The sequence below is a fragment of the Mauremys mutica genome, chromosome 7 (genome assembly GCF_020497125.1).
Source record: "Mauremys mutica isolate MM-2020 ecotype Southern chromosome 7, ASM2049712v1, whole genome shotgun sequence".
NCBI classification, from domain to species: domain Eukaryota; kingdom Metazoa; phylum Chordata; order Testudines; family Geoemydidae; genus Mauremys; species Mauremys mutica.
The window spans coordinates 48,311,903-48,330,444 of NC_059078.1; the positions used below are offsets into that span (position 1 = coordinate 48,311,903).

General features: G+C 45.1%; 1 protein-coding gene across 1 annotated transcript in view; it reads right to left on the reverse strand.

The window, feature by feature from the left end:
* Positions 1-17,858, reverse strand: part of DNAH1 (dynein axonemal heavy chain 1) — a 148,135-nt gene extending 130,277 nt beyond the window's left edge. The window contains exons 1-5 of the mRNA XM_045025192.1: positions 17,790-17,858; positions 6,280-6,540; positions 5,093-5,165; positions 2,266-2,440; positions 475-631 (exon numbers count right to left, since the gene is read on the reverse strand). Of these exons, the coding sequence (XP_044881127.1) occupies positions 475-631; positions 2,266-2,440; positions 5,093-5,165; positions 6,280-6,495 (621 nt within the window). The 5' untranslated portion in view covers positions 6,496-6,540; positions 17,790-17,858. The remainder of the gene's footprint in view (positions 1-474; positions 632-2,265; positions 2,441-5,092; positions 5,166-6,279; positions 6,541-17,789) is intronic.
* Between the last annotated feature and the right edge of the window lie 684 nt (positions 17,859-18,542).

Consider the following 18,542-nt stretch of genomic DNA (forward strand, 5'->3'; position numbering starts at 1 on the left):
GGAGACAGCAAAGGTGCAGAAACCGCATAATGTGTTGCCTTATGAAGGACTTATTTCCAAGGGTGGCAACTAGACTAGTCCCTCTCTTCTAGATAGTAGAGATGGGGAGGAGACTCTCAAGTGGAGAAGTCCCAGCAATCAATGCTGCCAACAGTTGCATTCAGAAGGAAATCTGAATTTGTGTAATAATGGTATTAAAGAAGCCTAAACAACTGTCTTTGGAACAGTCCTGCGAGACGCTGAGCACCTTCAAGTCCCATTGACTGTAATGAAAGTTGTGGGCACTCATTAACTTACAGGGGATGCTCAGCACCATGCAGGATTGAATCCTATGGATCCCAGCCCCCATGGCTTCTATTCTAAAATATTCACCTGTTCATCTGTTTCTTACTAAATCATGTGCCCTGCTCTTTTCAGTGAGTCCGGAGAGCGTCGGTAGTAATGCAGATGACAGTTCTAAAGCTGCTCGCTTACCTGCAGTGGGAGGTAGATGGGAAAGAGAGGATCTCTCTTTTGCTCAATGGTTGGCATATTGTCAGGGTCTTGGTGCCTGGGCATCAGGTGATTGGAATCTATCCCCTCTTTGGCTAAGAGCTGAGCAATATCTAGTTTGAGATATAGCCGTCTTCTCCTAATTAGGAGTCAATGAGATTGAATGGTTATGCTTAATGAAGTTATATGAATTGTCATTATTCAATTGTTTTTTCAGTCTGCCACAGGGAAGAACATCTGTGCTAATAACTACAGGTTCAATATGGCACCAATGCAGTAACAATTGGACACTACCCAGAAGGCAGAACAGACTGATGGAACTTTTAATAGTATACTGAACAACACACTGGGTGGGATTTTCTAAAGTGCTCAGGGTTGGCCTAACTCTGCACCCACTGACTTCAATGGTATCGGAGAGGTAGCCGTGTTAGTCTGGATCTGCAAAAAGCGACAAAGAGTCCTGTGGCACCTTAGACTAACAGACATATTGGAGCATGAGCTTTTGTGGGTGAATACCCACTTCGTCGGATGCATGACTTCAGTGGGAGTTTTACCATTGACCCCAGTGGGAGCCAGGTTAGGCCAAGGCTGAGCACTTTGAAAATTCCTTCCTAAGACATTTATTCTAGGGGATCATTCCTACATTGTCAGGGGTGGGCTGGGTGATCTCAGAGGTCTTTGCCATCTCCAACATCTACAAAGCACAATAAGCTTAAGTCATTCTGTCAACATGTGATCCTCCCTCTACGCAGCCTAGGTCAACAGCGTTGTGCAGGTGGCAAGGGGTAAGGCTAAACCCTGCAATAAAACACTATCCCTCTTGAAACATTATCTACATAGCACTTCTGCATCTTCAGAGCGAACTTCAATACCCGTGTCATAGGTTTTCTCCCCCACTTGGAGCTTTTGGGTTCCAAGATGGGGACCTGGATGAGCCCCTCTAAACTAATCCTAGTCTAGATCTGGTCCTGCTGCCACCAGTTACGTTTAAAGTGGATAACACACTGCCTGTTCCCCCAAAACTCTCCCTGGGGAACACAGATTCAATCTTCCTGAATCTCAACACAAAGGGAAGCAGCCCACTTCCCCCCTCCCTCTCTCTCCTAGCCTACTCCGGAGAGATACACACCAATTCAACGCCGTGAATCAAACCCAGGAGGAACTCACTCTTCCCCCCTCCCCTTCCCCTGAATTTCCACAAGAGAAGGAATTAACCAAGTCCAAAGAAAAGAAAAGAATTTATTAAAAGAACAAAAAGAAAGTACACTATCTCTGTAATACCAGGATGGAACAATACACAGCGTCTAACCTATAAACCTGGAGAGAATTCCCCCTCCCCTTTTCTTTCTCAGTAAAAGCAAAGTAACAGCAATAGAAATAAAGAGATTCCTTCAGCAAAACACACAATTGCAAATGTAGAAATAAACTTATAATGCTAGTACGCCTTTCTAATACTCACTAGACTGAATAGATGAAAAGTACTGCAGAAACCTGGGAGGACTTTATTAAGTTGACTGGACTCCCTTAACTCCCAAGAGAGACTCAACTCAAAACAAAGAACACAGGAAAAAAAAACTTCCCTCCACAGAGATTTGAAATTATCTTGTCCCTGATTGGTCCTCTGGTCAGGTGTTCCTCAGGTTACTGAGCTTGTTAACCCTTTACAGGTAAAAGAGACTTTAACCCTTAACTATCTGTTTATGACAACCCGGTTCTTGTGTGGCTATTCAATGTATACAACAGCTATCACATTATCCCCCTTCTTGAGGTTACCTCTCTATCTCAATCTTCCGAGGGCACTGTCCTGGCAGCCCCTGAAAGGGAAGCTGCACCTTTGGTTTAAACGCTTGCAGTGGGAAGTCTGACTTGGCCAGGATCTCAGTGGTTGGTCCAATCACTTGTTTGTCCAGGTAAGATTCAATGTTCTCGGGAGTCTCAAATGTTGTGACTGACATCAAACAAAAAAACAAGCAAAGTCCTAAATTCATAGAACAATGTATCTATGTTCACATGCACATACACACAGACAGACAAACTATGCCACCCCTTGGGGTGCACATGTGGGCAATCTGCATGAGTCACAGCAACCATACTACATGAGTGAGTGGAGGAGTCAAGCAGACCCTGAGTCAGGTTGTCCTGATGAGTGGAAGCCAACCTTGTTTTCTCCCTAGCTTTCTTTCTTTGTGTGCTTATACATGTTATTGTGTTTATATAATACCAAAACAACACTATGGGCTCAGTGACAGCAATAATGGGCATTAAGAATTACTATAAAGTATGTGGATTTCAGATAGGGCTTTAGACTGGGACTCAGGAGACCTGGGCAAAACCCGTAATCTACCCAGTACTTCAGCTCTCTATTGGTAGAGTGGAGAAGATACTTTCCTACAGGGTTATCGTGAAGGTAAGATTCATTAATAAATGAGTTGCTCAGATACTATGGTGATGAGAGGCATATAAATCTAGACTGAGAGCAAGTCAGATAACCAGTACATTCTGAAGGGCTTACTCATGTTTTATTCAGGCAAACCTCAAAAGGAGTCAGTCATTCAGTTCTCACTCAGGCAAAATTTCCATTCACTTCAACTGGAGTTTGTCTGATTAAGGCCTGAATACAAACTGACTAGCAATCTCAGGACTTTGGCCTATTGTCTTCAGTGGGACGTGTGCTCTAGCAACAAGTAAAGATCTCCAAGGCTTTGGCCCAAAGAAAATCATCATCTTAGATAACCTATAAATAAACCATAAATGTTTAGATGACTAAGTATACATCATTAGCTGCAAATAAAAGAATTGCAAGAAGCTGGGAATTTGATGTGTTACCTGAAATAAGTAATTGGCTGCAAGATGTAAAGAGCATCATCTCCTTGGAGAGAGCCTAACACAGAGCTAAAAATAAGATAAAGGACTTTGAGGGAGAGTGGGCTCTTTTCATCTCTTACTTGAGAAACTTTCGTACTGGTCAAAGAGAAACTTTGGATTTGGGGCCTTAAATTGGACACCTGGATGTGATTAAGGTTGTTAATGACTTTGGACCCAATCCTGCAACTTGCGCTGTGTACTTCGATCTTGGTGCCCATATAGAGCCCTACAGACATTAAAACAATTATGCAGAGCAGTTTGCAGGATCGGGGCCTTTGAAACCAATTCTGTGAGGCACTGAGCACCTGCAGCTTTCACTGAAAGCAAAATGCTGATGTCAATAATATTTCAGGATCAGAATCCTTGTAATACAAAAATACCAATCTAACATTCGCTTTTTCTAAAAATAACATTTAGACTAATGGAGATCAATCCTAAACAGGCTGCTCTGTATATTTCATCTCCCTTTTATTCATATCATTAATCAAATATTGTACAGAATCATGAATTGTCTGTATGATTTTTTTGAAGATTTGCTTTTACTGAAGAGTCAATAAAAGCACAGAGGTTTGAACAGAAGATCTTTAACCCTGCACAAATGTTGATTTGGTTTCTTCACAGAACTGCCCTGGTTTTTATCTACGGTCAGGAAATGCTACTATTCCCATGGTGGCATTCCACTTCATTGAAATCTATGAAGCTATTCATTGCAGCACTTTGTGCATTATCAGTTATTTATGTCAATACGTAGTGTGTCATCAGCATTTATACTTACAGCCTGATTGTTTCCCCATTAAATAAGTAGCGTATCATAAATAAAGATCCGTCTCCACTTGTTAGGGATGAGTCGGTCTTATCAAGATTCACTTGTGGATGAAGTCATTTCCCTTTACTCAGGACAATAAATAGCACATCTAAAGCTCAGTAAGGTGGTATATGGCTTCCATCTCTCCCCAGCCTACAATCCAAATAACTAGACTATGTCCTAATGGTCTGCCAAGCTCTGGGGAAGGGAAAGATCCTTTCCTCTCATAGTCAGTCTCTATGGCCATACTCCAGCCTCCAGGACATGTGCACCATTTGCAAGTCGGAAAGGAGTGGCAGATCCCTTTTCCCAATACACAAAGCTCCACTGCAGAGTGAATATGGAGCTGGACTCCAGAACATGCAAAAGGGGGGTTGGGGGGGAGATGAGGGGAGGGTGTACATTTCCTGCCTGCACCCACCCTCAGCAGTAATGGACACATTCCACTGCCGTTGGTAACGTCTGTGCCTATGGAGCGGGGGTTGTGCCCCATATTCAAGCATAATGGACCTGTGAAGGACAGAGTGCTCAGAGTGACATTAATCTTGTTATTCTTCTCAGGGGTACCCCATAGGTCTAACTACAAGAGCCGCCTCATAAGATTAGATAGGGACCCAAATGCTCTGTGGACATCACAGGGGCCAGATACACCCTGACAGTTGGTAAATTGCTTTTTGCTCATGAAGGAGATCGTTCTACTGACCTGGGGGTTCACTTCACTCCACCATTCCCAAGTGATTCCATCACCTTGGGATCATCCCTGGCTTTGAGAACAGAATCACAGAAGTATTTCCAATGCTCTTCTAGCCTAAAGTAATCAGCTGAAGCACTAATTTCCCAGCATGCCTACTGCTACCAACATTAACCCTTTAAGGCCCCATTTCCCAGCATGCCTACAGGCAGCGGCATTATTCTTTTCAGTGCATTTACCTTTTGGCGTGTGCTGCTCAAGATCAGCCTGTCTCAGTAAATCCTTGTACACACTGGGACCAGCGCACACATCCTGCAAATCCAGCACATAAGAATATCACCAGAGTGAGTCAGAGGTAAGAGAGAGGGGCCACAGAAAGCGGGGGCGGCTCCAGGCACCAGCGCAGCAAGCGCATGCCTGGGGCAGCAAGCCGCGGGGGGCGGGCTGCTGATCACTGTGAGGGCAGCAGTCAGGCAGCCTTCGGTGGCTTTTCTGCGGGAGGTCTGCTGGTCCCGCGGTTTCGGCGGCAAAAGGGATGAAGGCGCGGGACCGGCAGATCACCTGCAGAACCACTGCTGAATCTGCATGACTGGCGGACCTCCCGCAGAAACGCCACCAAAGCCTGCCTGAAAGTAACCGAAAGAGAGGGTAGTAAGGGGATTCATAGAGTGTCATACAGGGAGAGGAAGAAAGAACCTTCAGTGAGGGCTTGAAGTACCAGAGTTAGAGAGGACATGTTGAAACAGAGTGCCATGGATAAAGGCTGTAAGAGGCAAAGGGAGTATCTCCAGAAAGGGATAGGGCACATAGCACCACAAACTGAGAGGCAGGGGATTGCTAAGAGAATGCAGTCTGAAATCAACCAGAGATCTCTAGAGAGAGGGCTAAAGAACAAGGAAGCCAGTTGGGCTATGCTTATTTCACCAACTGAAGATCCATCCTCATACATTTACTAGCGCATGGAGTTCTGTGCCACAATAACTTGATAATACACATAACACTGTGACTGCATTGAGGGCAAGGCCCCCCAGTAATTCAAGGAAATCATGATTTGTGACAGACAAAGCATTGCTGCTTTACCCTGGAAAACTCAAATCCTATGAGGGCTCTGACCTAGGAAACAGCTGCAGAATGGGAGACAGGATGCAGGGCCTGGCATTGTTGCCTGCTCCCTGCCTTGCTCTGAACAGATTGGGTGAAGAGACGGACCAAAGGAGGAGCAGAGGGGAAAATTACGGGCAAGAGAAAAGAGGACAAGAAAGCTAAGGAGTTCTGTGATTGGTAGGTGTCATTCTAAGCTGCCGTCCTATTTTCTGCATGAGAAAGCCTTGCAGATTATCTGCTTTTCACATGGATCCTTACATCTAGGACGATCTGTGGATCTCCAATAGAAAAGATGAAGAAAGAGGAGGCTCTTTGCACTTACCCCCAAGAAAGCTGTGGCTCCTGGATAGAGCACATCAGAGTAAAATCCCTTTTGTTTAATCATTGGGTATTTCCTGTTGGTCCCCCTGTAGATGCTTTCTACTGGGCTTGAGCTGGCTCCTGGGCTGGGGTCCAAGACCTGAGCCTGGGTGTTGGAATGAGGCGAATAGGGGCTCCTCCCCAGCGAGTTTGTCAATTCTTTCTTTGACTTATCCATCTTCTCCACCAGTCAGAGGAAAGGTGCTGTGAAGCGATCTTGGGCCTTATGGAAAGAAAACCAATTGATACTGTTAGCACTGTGTCTCCACCGCTTGTAAAATACCTCTCAGCGGTTTTTTACATTGCTGGTTCACTAAGCAGATGAGTGGTAACAAGATGCACTTGACCGCCTGCCATGACTGATCCCACACTTTACTTTTATGGCCTGGTGGCCATTTGTCTCACCCAGGTGATTGGATGGCTCACTAACCCTGGGCAAAAGGGTTCATTATTCCACACAGGTTTTGGAGGAGAAAACTCAACAGCCGATGTTTGAAAAGCTGCTTTTCTGAAACAGCAGGGACTTCCCAGCATGTAAGAGACTGCCAGCAGAACTGGAGCAACCCAGGCCCACACTGAAACTATCACATAAGCCCCTATGAGCTATAGGCCCCTATCAGGTATGTAGGAGCTTTACCAAATCCCTTAAAGGTAACAGTCCTCTCCATATGTAACTTGATTCTAGTAAACTTAAACCCAGATAGTCCCAGGTGTAAGTTCTGACTCAGTCTCAGACAATTAAAGCAGAGGTGTCTAAGCGAGGCCTGTTGAATATTAAAATATAGCCAGAAGCTCCCCGCTCCCTTTTACTGCAGGGGATTTCTTTTCTTTTCTTTTTTTTGCTGGTGATCTCAACTCACAGTTTCTATTCCTCCATCGGGGAGAGACAAGTACAGGCAGATATTACTGATGTGTGCATATATTTTTGATACAAAAAATCTTTACATAACTGCAGATGCTAATGAAGTGCAGCCTTCAGACTCGTGGCAAGATGCTAATGTAAAACCAAGGGCTGTGATATTCAGCCCTGAAGTAAGGGCTTGTCTAAATACAAAAATGTTACTGCTCTAACTAAACTGGACTAGTCAAAGCAGTACAGCTCCCCTAGTGTTGATGCAGTTATACAGCTATAAATATGTTTATCCTGTTATAGCTTATTACCATAAATGTATGGGAATTCTACATCATAATGCCTCTGAAGGCTATTTCTGGGGTGGTGCAGCTTAGTGCACCAGTCCTTGCTCACAGCTGGGCCTAAAGTCTAGCACAGGGCTGGGCAAACTTTTTGACCCGAGGGCCACAGAAATTGTATGGCGGGCCATGAATGCTCACAAAATTAGAGTTGGGGTGTGGGAGGGGGCGAGGGCTCTGGTTGGGGGTGCAGGCTCTGGGGTGGGGCCAGAAATGAGTATTTCGGGGGTGAGAGGGGGCTCTGGGCTGGGGATCAGGATGCGGGAAGGGATGCAGGATCCGGCTGGGGATGCGGGCTCTGGGGTGGGGCTGGGGATGAGAGGTTTGGGGTGCAGGAGGGTGCTCTGGGCTGGGATTAAGGGGTTTGGATGGGGGATCAGGGCTGGGGCGTGAGAAGAGGCTCAGGGGTGCAGGCTCTGAGTGGCACTTACCTCAAGCAGCTCCTGGAAGCAGGGCATGTCCATTCTCCGGCTCTTACACAGAGGCGCAGCCAGGCAGCTCTGCACGCTGCCCCGTCTGCAGGCACCAGCCATGCAGGTCCCATTGGAGTGCTGGAGGGAGCCATTGGAGTGCCTAGGAGCCGGAGTGGGGCCATGCCGCAGCTTCCGGGACCCACATGACACAGCCCCTGACCCTGCGTCCCAGCTGGAGCTCCAGAGCAGGGCAAGCCCCAGATCCTGTTCCCCAGCGGGAGCTCGCAGGCCAGCTTAAAACAGCTCACAGGCCGGATCCGACCCACAGGCCATAGTTTGCCCACCCCATGTCTAGTTGTAAGTGAAGAATAGCCCATATTCTTCCCATGGGTTTGTTTAGTCTGGAGAAGAGAAGATGGAGGGGGGACATGATAACAGTACATAAAAAGTTGTTACAAGGAGGAGGGAGAAAAATTGTTATTTAACTTCTGAGGATAGGACGAGAAGCAATGGGCTTAAATTGCAGCAAGGGCAATTTAGTTTGGATATTAGGAAAAACTTCCTAACTGTCAGGGTGGTTAAGCACTGGAATAAATTGCCTATGGAGGTTGTAGAATCTCCGTCATTGGAGATTTTTAAAAGCAGGTTAGACAAAACACCTGTCAAGGATGGTCTAGATAATATTTAGTTCTGCGAGTGCAGGGGACTGGACTAGATGACTTCTCAAGATCCATTCCAGTCCTATGATTCTGTGATTCTATGATTTACAGAGATGTCTGTTCTGCATCCCAGGAAAGACCTATAGTTGTCTGGTTTAATCCTGGGGGATAAAACGTTTGCCCAACAATCTTCTGGTTGAGTTTTCCGAGTTGCCACAGTGGATCTTCATTAAAAAGGTCTTGTCAAGGCTTATAGTCTAAAACTAGTGCTGTTGCTGTTTTGGGTTTCTCTGTCACTCAGAGGTGACAACACATATACATTTGCCTACTGAGACCCTCCGCTCTGTTCTTGAATGCAGGTAGTGAAGTGAAATTTACAAAACATCCTATCTGCTCTGTTCAGAGAGTATGAATTTTGTAAATTTCAACTAGCTGCCTGCCTACAAGAATGAATCAGGCACACACAGAAAGGAAAGCATTACATACACACCTAAGATAGCAGGGAATAACTGCACACAGGTTTGTTACTGTAGTGTTCAAATCAGTGAACAATTTTAAGTGATTTTTTTAAAATCAACCAATAAATTAAGATTACCATGATGTGAGTAAATGTGTGAAGTGGGGAGACTTTGGAGGGAGGATCAATAACACCCTAACCCAGAAAACCCAAATACTTTCTCATCCCAGCCTCTCTTTTGTTTGGCATCTGGGAGCTCTTACCCTGAAGGATGAATTTTCCATGGAGGATTTTTTTATATTAGTTATTTTATGCTCTGGCCATATCTATTTTAGCAGCACAGCAGGGTTGATTGGTATCAGCTGAGATCCAAGAACTCCTGATGAATTACTGCTGGACTCTTTTATGCCTGGTGCACCAATACTGCAGAACAAGAGTAATGCAAAATTACCCTGCTGAGGCTTTCTTGAGATGACAGCTCTGTGGTCTGCAGGAAGGCTAGGTGGCACAGCAAGTTACCACACTAGTCTTTCACCTCTGAAAACCTGAGTTCAAAGCCTGTATAATGCAAAAGTGAGCGTGGAAGTCTCATCCTAGACTATGTTAGTGAACATCACAACCTCTTCCTCCCAACACACACGTTAGCATGATTGGCAGTTTCTGCACAGGACTGAAACTGAATAAGGTGCTGCAGGTCAGGGCTGAGTTCCAGTGACAGCTGTGTGGAGGAAGTGTGTACCACACCTACCCACAGTGGGCCTGATTCTCCACTGCTTTACACCTTGTGTAGTCATTTACACCTCCAGAATGTCCTTTATGATCACTAAATTTATTCACCAATTAAAATAAACCCCTATTCAGCATCCTGTTCAAAAAGATCCATCTGCCAGGCCCTCACAGATACATAAGAGAAGATGATAATGTATATGCCTGGCTAATGTAACATTGACACACTGTCCAAAATCAGATCTTGAAAAATTTTTCAGCCACCTACTGGACAAAGAATTAAAATGATTAGCCTGAGTTTGATACAGGTAATAGAGAATGGGTGCAAGAGGAAATCCCAGTCCCCTGCAACCCAAGCTGCTGGAGGTGCTTGGGATTTATACCAGAGTGCTCTTCTTCAGGGCCGCTCCAGCGTTTTTGCCGCCACAAGCGGCGAAAAAAAGAAAACGCGATTGGCGACACTTTGGCAGCAGCTCTACTGCTGCCACTTCATTGTTCTGCGGCAATTCGGCGGCAGGTCCTTCCCTCCGAGAGGGACTGAGGGACTCGACACCAAAGAGCCAGACATGTCGCCCCTTTCTGTTGGCCACCCCAAGCACCTGCTTGCTGCGCTGGTGCCTGGAGCCAGCCCTGCTCTTCCTGGATCCTGCTTGGGGGTTCCATATTTCATATCAGCCTCTAGCTAGTAGACAAGGGAAGAAGGAGAACCTGGGGAACTACAGACCGGTCAGCGTCACCTCAGTCCCTGGAAGCAGGCCCTCAAGGAAATCATTTTGAAGCACTTGGAGGAGAGGAAGATGATAGGAACAGTCAACATGGATTTATGAAGGGCAAGTCATGCCTGACCAACCTGATTGCCTTCTATGATGAGATAACTGGCTCTGTGGATATGGGGAAAGCGGTGGATGTGACATATCTTGACTTTAGCAAAGCTTTTGATACGGTCTCCCACAGTATTCTTGTCAGCAAGTTAAAGAAGTATGGATTGGATGAGTGGATTATAAGGTGGATAGAAAGCTGGCTAGATTGTTGGGCTCAATGGGTAATGATCAACAACTCGATGTCTAGTTGGTAGCCGGTATCAAGCGGTCCTAGGGCTGGTTTTGTTCAACATCTTTATTAATGATCTGGATGATGGGATGGATTGCACCCTCAGCAAGTTCACAGATGACACTATGCTGTGGGGAGATGTAGATATGCTGGAGGGTAGGGATAGGGTCCAGAGTGACCTAGACAAATTGGAGGATTGGGCCAAAAAAATCTGATGAGATTCAGCAAGGACAAGTGCAGAGTCCTGCACTTAGGACAGAAGAATCCCATGAACCACTACAGGCTGGGTACCGACCGGCTAAGCAGCAGTTCTGCAGAAAAGGACCTAGGGGTTACAGTGGATGAGAAGCTGAATAGGAGTCAACAGTGTGCCCTTGTTGCCAAGAAGGCTAGCGACATATTAGGCTGCATTGGTAGGAGCATTGCCAGCAGATGGAGGGAAATGATTATTCCCTTCTATTCGGCACTGGTGAGGCTACATCTGGTGTATTGCATCCAGTTTTGGGCCCCCAACTACAGAAAGGATATGGACAAATCAGAGAGAGTCCAGCGGAGGGCAACGAAAATGATCAGGCGGCTGGGGCACATGACTTACGAGGAGAGGCTGAGGGACTGGGTTTGTTTAGTCTGCGGAAGAGAATCATAGAATATCAGAGTTGGAAGGGACATCAGGAGGTCATCTAGTCCAACCCCCTGCTCAAAGCAGGACCAATTCCCAACTAAATCATCCCAGAAAGGGCTTTGTCAAGCCTGACCTTAAAAACCTCTATGGAAGGAGATTCCATCACCTCCCTAGGTAACCCATTCCAGTGCTTCACCACTCACCAAGTAAAAAAGTTTTTCCTAATATCCAACCTAAACCTCCCTCATTGCAACTTGAGACCATTGCTCCTTGTTCTGTCATCTGCTACCACTGAGAAGAGAAAGCATCAGTTATTGGCCACTGTTGGAGGCTGGATTTGATGCACCAGTGTTCTGATTTGGTATGGCTAATCCCTTAGAATCATAGAATATCAGGGTTGGAAGGGACCTCAGGAGCCATCTAATCCAACTCCCTGCTTAAAGCAGGACCAATCTCCTCTTTAACAAATCATCCCAGACAGGGCTTTGTCAAGCCTGACCTTAAAAACCTCTAAGGAAGGAGATTCCACCACCTCCCTAGGTAACCCATTCCAGTGCTTCACCACACTCCTAGTGAAAAAGTTTTCCCTAATAGCCAACCTAACCCCCCACCCACTGCAACCTGAGACCATTGCTCCTTGTTCTGTCATCTGCTACCACTGAGAAGAGTCTAGATCCAGCCTCTTTGGAACCCCCTTTCAGGTAGTTGAAAGCAGCTATCAAATCCCCCCTCATTCTTCTCTTCTGCAGACTAAATAATCCCAGTTCCCTCAGTCTCACCTCATAAATCATGTGCTCCAGCCCCCTAATCATTTTTGTTGCCCTCCGCTGGACTCTCCAATTTTTCCACATCCTTCTTGTAGTGTGGGGTCCAAAACTGGACACAGTACTCCAGATGAGGCCTCATCAATGTTGAATAGAGGGGAATGATCATGTCCCTCAATCTGCTGGCAATGCACCTACTTATACAGCCCAAAATGCCGTTAGCCTTCTTGGCAACAAGGGCACACTGTTGACTCATATCCAGCTTCTCATCCACTGTAACCCCTAGGTCCTTTTCTGCAGAACTGCTGCCCAGCCATTCGGTCCCTAGTCTGTAACAGTGAATGGGATTCTTTCGTCCTAAGTGCAGGACTCTGCACTTGTCCTTGTTGAACCTCATCAGATTTCTTTTGGCCCAGTCCTCTAATTTGTTTAGGTCCCTCTGTATCCTATCCCTACCCTCCAGTGTATCTACCACTCCTCCAAGTTTAGTGTCATCTGCAAACTTACTGAGAGTGCAGTCCACGCCATCCTCCAGATCATTAATGAAGATATTGAACAAAACCGGCCCCAGGACCGACCCTTGGGGCACTCCGCTTGAAACCAGCTGCCAACTAGACATTGAGCCGTTGATCACTACCCGTTGAGCCCGACGATCTAGCCAGCTTTCTATCCACCTTATAGTCCATTCATTCAGCCCATACTTCTTTAACTTGCTGGCAAGAATACTGTGGGAGACCATATCAAAAGCTTTGCTAAAGTCAAGGAATAACACATCCACTGCTTTCCCCTCATCCACAGACCCAGTTATCTCCTCATAGAAGGCAATTAGGTTACTCAGGCATGACTTGCCCTTGGTGAATCCATGCTGACTGTTCCTGATCACTTTCCCCTCCTCTAAGTGCTTCAGAATTGATTCCTTGAGGACCTGCTCCATGATTTTTCCAGGGACTGAGGTGAGGCTGACTGGCCTGTAGTTCCCCGGATCCTCCTCCTTCCCTTTTTTAAAGATGGGCACTACATTAGCCTTTTTCCAGTCATCCGGGACCTCCCCCGTTCACCATGAGTTTTCAAAGATAATGGCCAATGGCTCTGCAATCACATTCGCCAACTCCTTTAGCACCCTTGGATGCAGCGCATCCGGCCCCATGGACTTGTGCTCATCCAGTTTTTCTAAATAGTCCGGAACCACTTCTTTCTCTACAGAGGGCTGGTCACCTTCTCCCCATACTGTGCTACCCAGTGCAGCAGTCTGGGAGCTGACCTTGTTTGTGAAGACAGAGGCAAAAAAAAATCATTGAGTACATTAGCTTTTTCCACATCCTCTGTCACTAGGTTGAGTAAGGGGGGAGGGGGGGATTTGATAGTAGCCTTCAGCTACCTGAAGGGGGGGTTCCAAAGAGGATGAAGCTTGGCTGTTCTCAGTGGTAGCAGATGACAGAACAAGGAGCAATGGTATCAAGTTGCAATGGGGGAGATCTAGATTGGATATTGGGAAACACTATTTCACTAGGAGGGTGGTGAAGCACTGGAATGGGTTACCTATAGAAGTGGTGCAATCTCCATCCTTATAGGTATTTAAGGCCCGGCTTCACAAAGCTCTGGCTGGGATGATTTGGTTGGTGTTGGTCCTGCTTTGAGCAGGGGTTTGGACTAGATGACCTCCTGAGGTCTCTTGCAACCCTAATCTTATATGATTCTGTATACACACACACATACACACACAGATATAGATAGACAGATAGATACATACACACACGCACATATATACTCCCCCCCCACAGATATATAGATATGGATATATCCACACACACAAAGTTTCCAGGTGTGAAATGATATGTGTCTTTGTTTGGCTGGATGATGAGTAGTGAACTGCTGGAAAGATGTGTTAAAATGCTTATTGTAGTTAAATGGTTCAGGACTTGACAAAGTGTCCATTTGCCAGTGCTGTGTGGGGAAACTTTCCTTGGCAAATGTCTGGGAAGTGTGTGTTATGTGTGTGGAGGCTATATCATCAACTTCTGTATAAGTGTTGCTTTCAGGAGATTTTGTCCGATGAAGTGGGCTGTAGCCCACAAAAGTTTATGCTCAAATAAATTTGTTAGTCTCTAAGGTCCCACAAGTATTCCTGTTCTTTTTGCGAATACAGACTAACATGGCTGCTACTCTGAAACCTGACTCTGTGTGTGTATCTATAGATATATGTGTGTGTATCTCTGTGTGTGTATATGTTTGTGTGTGTGTATATATATACACACACACACATCCCTGTATCTATATCTGTGTGTGTATCTATATCTATATCTCTGTGTGTATCTATATCTGTGTGTGTATATGTGTGCATTTATATATATCTGTGTATGTGTGTGTGTATCTATATGTGTGTGTGTGTGTGTGTGTGTGTATATATATATATACACACACATACACATATACATATCTATATCTGTCTCTGTGTGATGTGCGTATGTATCTATCTATATCTGTATGTATGTGTATATATGTGTGTATATATATCTATATCTATGAGTGTGTGTATGTCTGTGTGTATGTTTATATCTATATGTGTGTACATACGTGTGTATGTGTATATATATGTTTCTGTGTGTTACACATCTATATCTGTCTGTGTGTGATGTGCGTGTATCTATCTATATCTGTATCTGTATGCATGTGTATATATATATCTGTGTGTGTATGTCTCTATGTTTATATATCTATGTGTGTGTGCGTGTATATGTCTATATCTCTGTGTGTACATACATGTGTGTATGTATCTCTCTCTCTGAGTTACATATCTATATCTGTGTATGTATGTGTTACATATCTATATCTGTGTGTGTATATCTATATCTGTGTGTGTGTGTATATGCATGCATATCCGTATATATGTGCATATGTGTATCTTTCTATATGTGTATGTGTATATATATGTGTGTGTATTTATCTATATCTGTGTATCTACATATATCTATATCTGTGTGTATATTTATATCCATATATCTATGTGTGTGTGTGTGTGTGTATGTGTGTGTCTCTCTCTATATCTCTATCTATACCTGTGTGTGTATCTATCTATATCTGTGTGTATCTATATCTATGTGTGTGTGTGTATAGATATAGATTTGTCTGTGTGTGTATGTGTGTGTATCTATATCTGTATGTATATATATCTATATCTGTGTGTGTGTATATCTCTGAGTGTAAATATATCTGTATCTATGTGAGTGTTGTATCTGTCTATATCTATGTGTGTGTGTATATATATATATACGTATGTGCATGTGAGTGTACGTATATCTATATGTGCATGTGTGTATTGATTAAAAATCACTGCCAAGTGATTAAAAAAAAATTAATCGCGATTAATCACACTATTAAACAATAGAATACAATATACACACACAAATATATATATACACTTTCATATATTGATATCTATAAAGTGGTTAAATGGGACTATGAAAAATGAGATCATATTATAATGGAACTGCTGACACAACATTAGCTACAGTGTGTATGGCAGGATAGCAAAACTATAATTACAATTTCTCAGTAAATCCAGTTTTTACATATCCAAGAAGTCAAACTCCCACACATTTTTCTCAGAGTGGTATGAGCTTTTGATCTCTTGCCTCCTCTTCGATTCTTTGATCCAAGGTTTCAATCAAACCAACTAAGAAAACCATCATTTAAAAAAAATGAGGTTCAAAAATGCTTCAGTGGTTGTAACAGACAAAGAAAAGTACTAAAAAAAATCAATCCCAACAACAAAAAGTTAAAAAGGCAAAATCAGAAAGAAAGAGAGATAGGTAGAAAACTAGTATTCATCTTTCTCAAAACAATCTATATATGCATTCCTAATGCCCCAGTCACCAGTTTCTAGATAATAAATACATGGGAATTGTTTCATGCCTTAATATAAGCCATAAAACATGAGTTCAATATAGTGACGAGCAACCTACATATGCCTTTAAACTTCAATCTACTTGAATCTGGTCGTTTCCAAAAACAGAGTTAAAAATAGTTTCAAGTACTACGCAATCCACTATCCCCCTGACAATGATGGTGGTTTTACAATCCCATTTTCCTGTTTTTTTTTCAAATGTATTTTCCCTCTCTGTTGCTAAAGAAAAGACCCACACAAATGACAAAGGACATTGACCACCCAGGGGAAACAGTGAAACTGACTATAAACAAAGTGTTGCCAAAAAATCACAAAGAAATCAGACAAAGAATAGAGAAAATAGTTGGCTAATTTTCTTTAGTTATACCAGCCTTCGATGTTCCTTGTAACAAAAGCTATTAAAGTGTTCAGACAGTGCCACTGATAATACTATTTTCATTCATAAAGTGCAATCCCTTCACTCCATTGCCTAGATGTTTATGAATACTGCAAAACCAATTAAAATACAATACTAAGTATTAAGGATCTGATCTTTGACTTCAACAAGCATTCGATTGGGCCCTAACACATCATAATACATGTGACATTGAGAATACAAAAAAAGGGTCAAATTGCCATCATTACCAAAAGGGGAAGGGGGCCTCATGAGGGGGCAGAGATTAGTAAAAACACCCTCCTCTGAAAATGAATGTTTCTAGTGGTTGTTTGAATGTGGAGAGGGATGGACATGTGGGGGGTGGGCAGATAGGAGTCCTCTAGAAGTATCCAGGAATGATGGGGTGGGGGATTCAACTCCCACATCTAGTAGCATCCAGGGGTGGTGTGGTTCTGATTCCTACAGCTAGCAGCATCTGGGTGTGGGCTGGCTCCGAGTCCCACACTTGGCCAAAAAGCAACAAGAAGTTGCGAAAGAATTTCAACCCTTTTCAGCAATGACAAATAATTCACTGACATTTTCAAACTCTGACCCGCTTCCTCCAACCCTAAAGACCACCTCAGCAACACCTAGGCCCATGAGGTGTGACCATGCAACCCCTATCGTAGGATGCCCCAACTCCTCCTGGGGGCCACAGCGACGACTTGCCAGAAGGCCATGGGCAGCAAAATGGGGCAGACCATGGCTCTCGCCACCTGTAAAGCAGAGCGTGGCCCCACACAGAGAGCCACCCTCCTGGGCTACCTGGACCAAGGTGGTGCTCTGGGTAGAGTTGCCAACCCTCCAGGATTGTCCCAAAGTCTTCAGGAATTAAAAGATTATGTCATGTGATGAAACCTCCAGGAATACTGCCAATCAAAATTGGCAACCCTAGCTATGGGGCAAGCCAGCGCGTCCCCTTTGAGGGGCATGAGCAGCACCCTTAGCAATTCCCAGGAAGGGTCTCGTGCCTAGGCCTGGGGTGCCCCCTATGGGGGGGGCCAGAGCATTGCATGCTGGGACCTCAGCCAGGCCATGTTAGGGTGACCAGATGTCCCGATTTTATAGGGACAGTCCTGATTTTTGGGTCTTTTTCTTACATAGGCTCCTATTACCCCCCCCCCCTCCCGATTTTTCACACTTGCTATCTGGTGACCCTAGGCCCTGTTAAGGTGGTGCCCCCCACCCCCGGGCTGAACCATGGGCTGTCCTCCGGGCCTCCCCATGCCCTGACTCTTAGGCCAGCCAGGGGCAGAGCAGAGAGTACGCACCAGCCTGCCCAGCTTCCCCCTCCCGTGATGTGGAATGGCCTCGTCGTCAAGCATCAGACGCCTGAGTCTGTTGCTAGGGGATAAAACCATACCAGCAGGGAGGGGGTTCAACTCTCCCCACACCCCGCCGGTGAAATATTAACAGCCCTAAATTCAGTGGTTCGTTCCTACAAGCGCTACTTCTGCCCCCATAGGTCAGACTTCCCCCCACCCCCGACTCCCCGTTTGTATGGCGTTTGAACGTGCATTGCGCCGTCCCGCCTTTAGTGAATTTGGTTGCGTCCACGCAGAGCCTGAAGGGGAGGGGGAGTGTGGAAGAGGAGGAGAGTGAGACGGAGCTGTAGGCTAGAAGGTCCCATGCCAACCCGGAAGTTGGCCTCTCTTGCCGCAAGGGAGGCTGCTTGGTGGTCAGTGCAGCAGCCTACTGGCCTGGAAGGGTACTCCACAGCCACTGCTTTCATAGCTTCCCCTCAAGGCTACTTCTGGGCCATCCCTTTGTGGCTGGCACTGAACTGGCACACTGGAGATCTGGGTTCTAGTCCTTGTGCTAGCACAAGGTGACCCTAGGAATGGGGTTAACGCATACCCCACTGCCTGGTTTCTCTTGACTGTAAGCAAGGTGAGGCAGGGGCTGTCTCTCAATAGGAGTTTGTGCAGTGCCTAGCACAAGGGGGGCTTGCTTATACTGGAGCCTCTGGGAGCTACTGTAACACAAGTAATGAAGAAAAGCTGTTATTGATTCAGGTCACATTA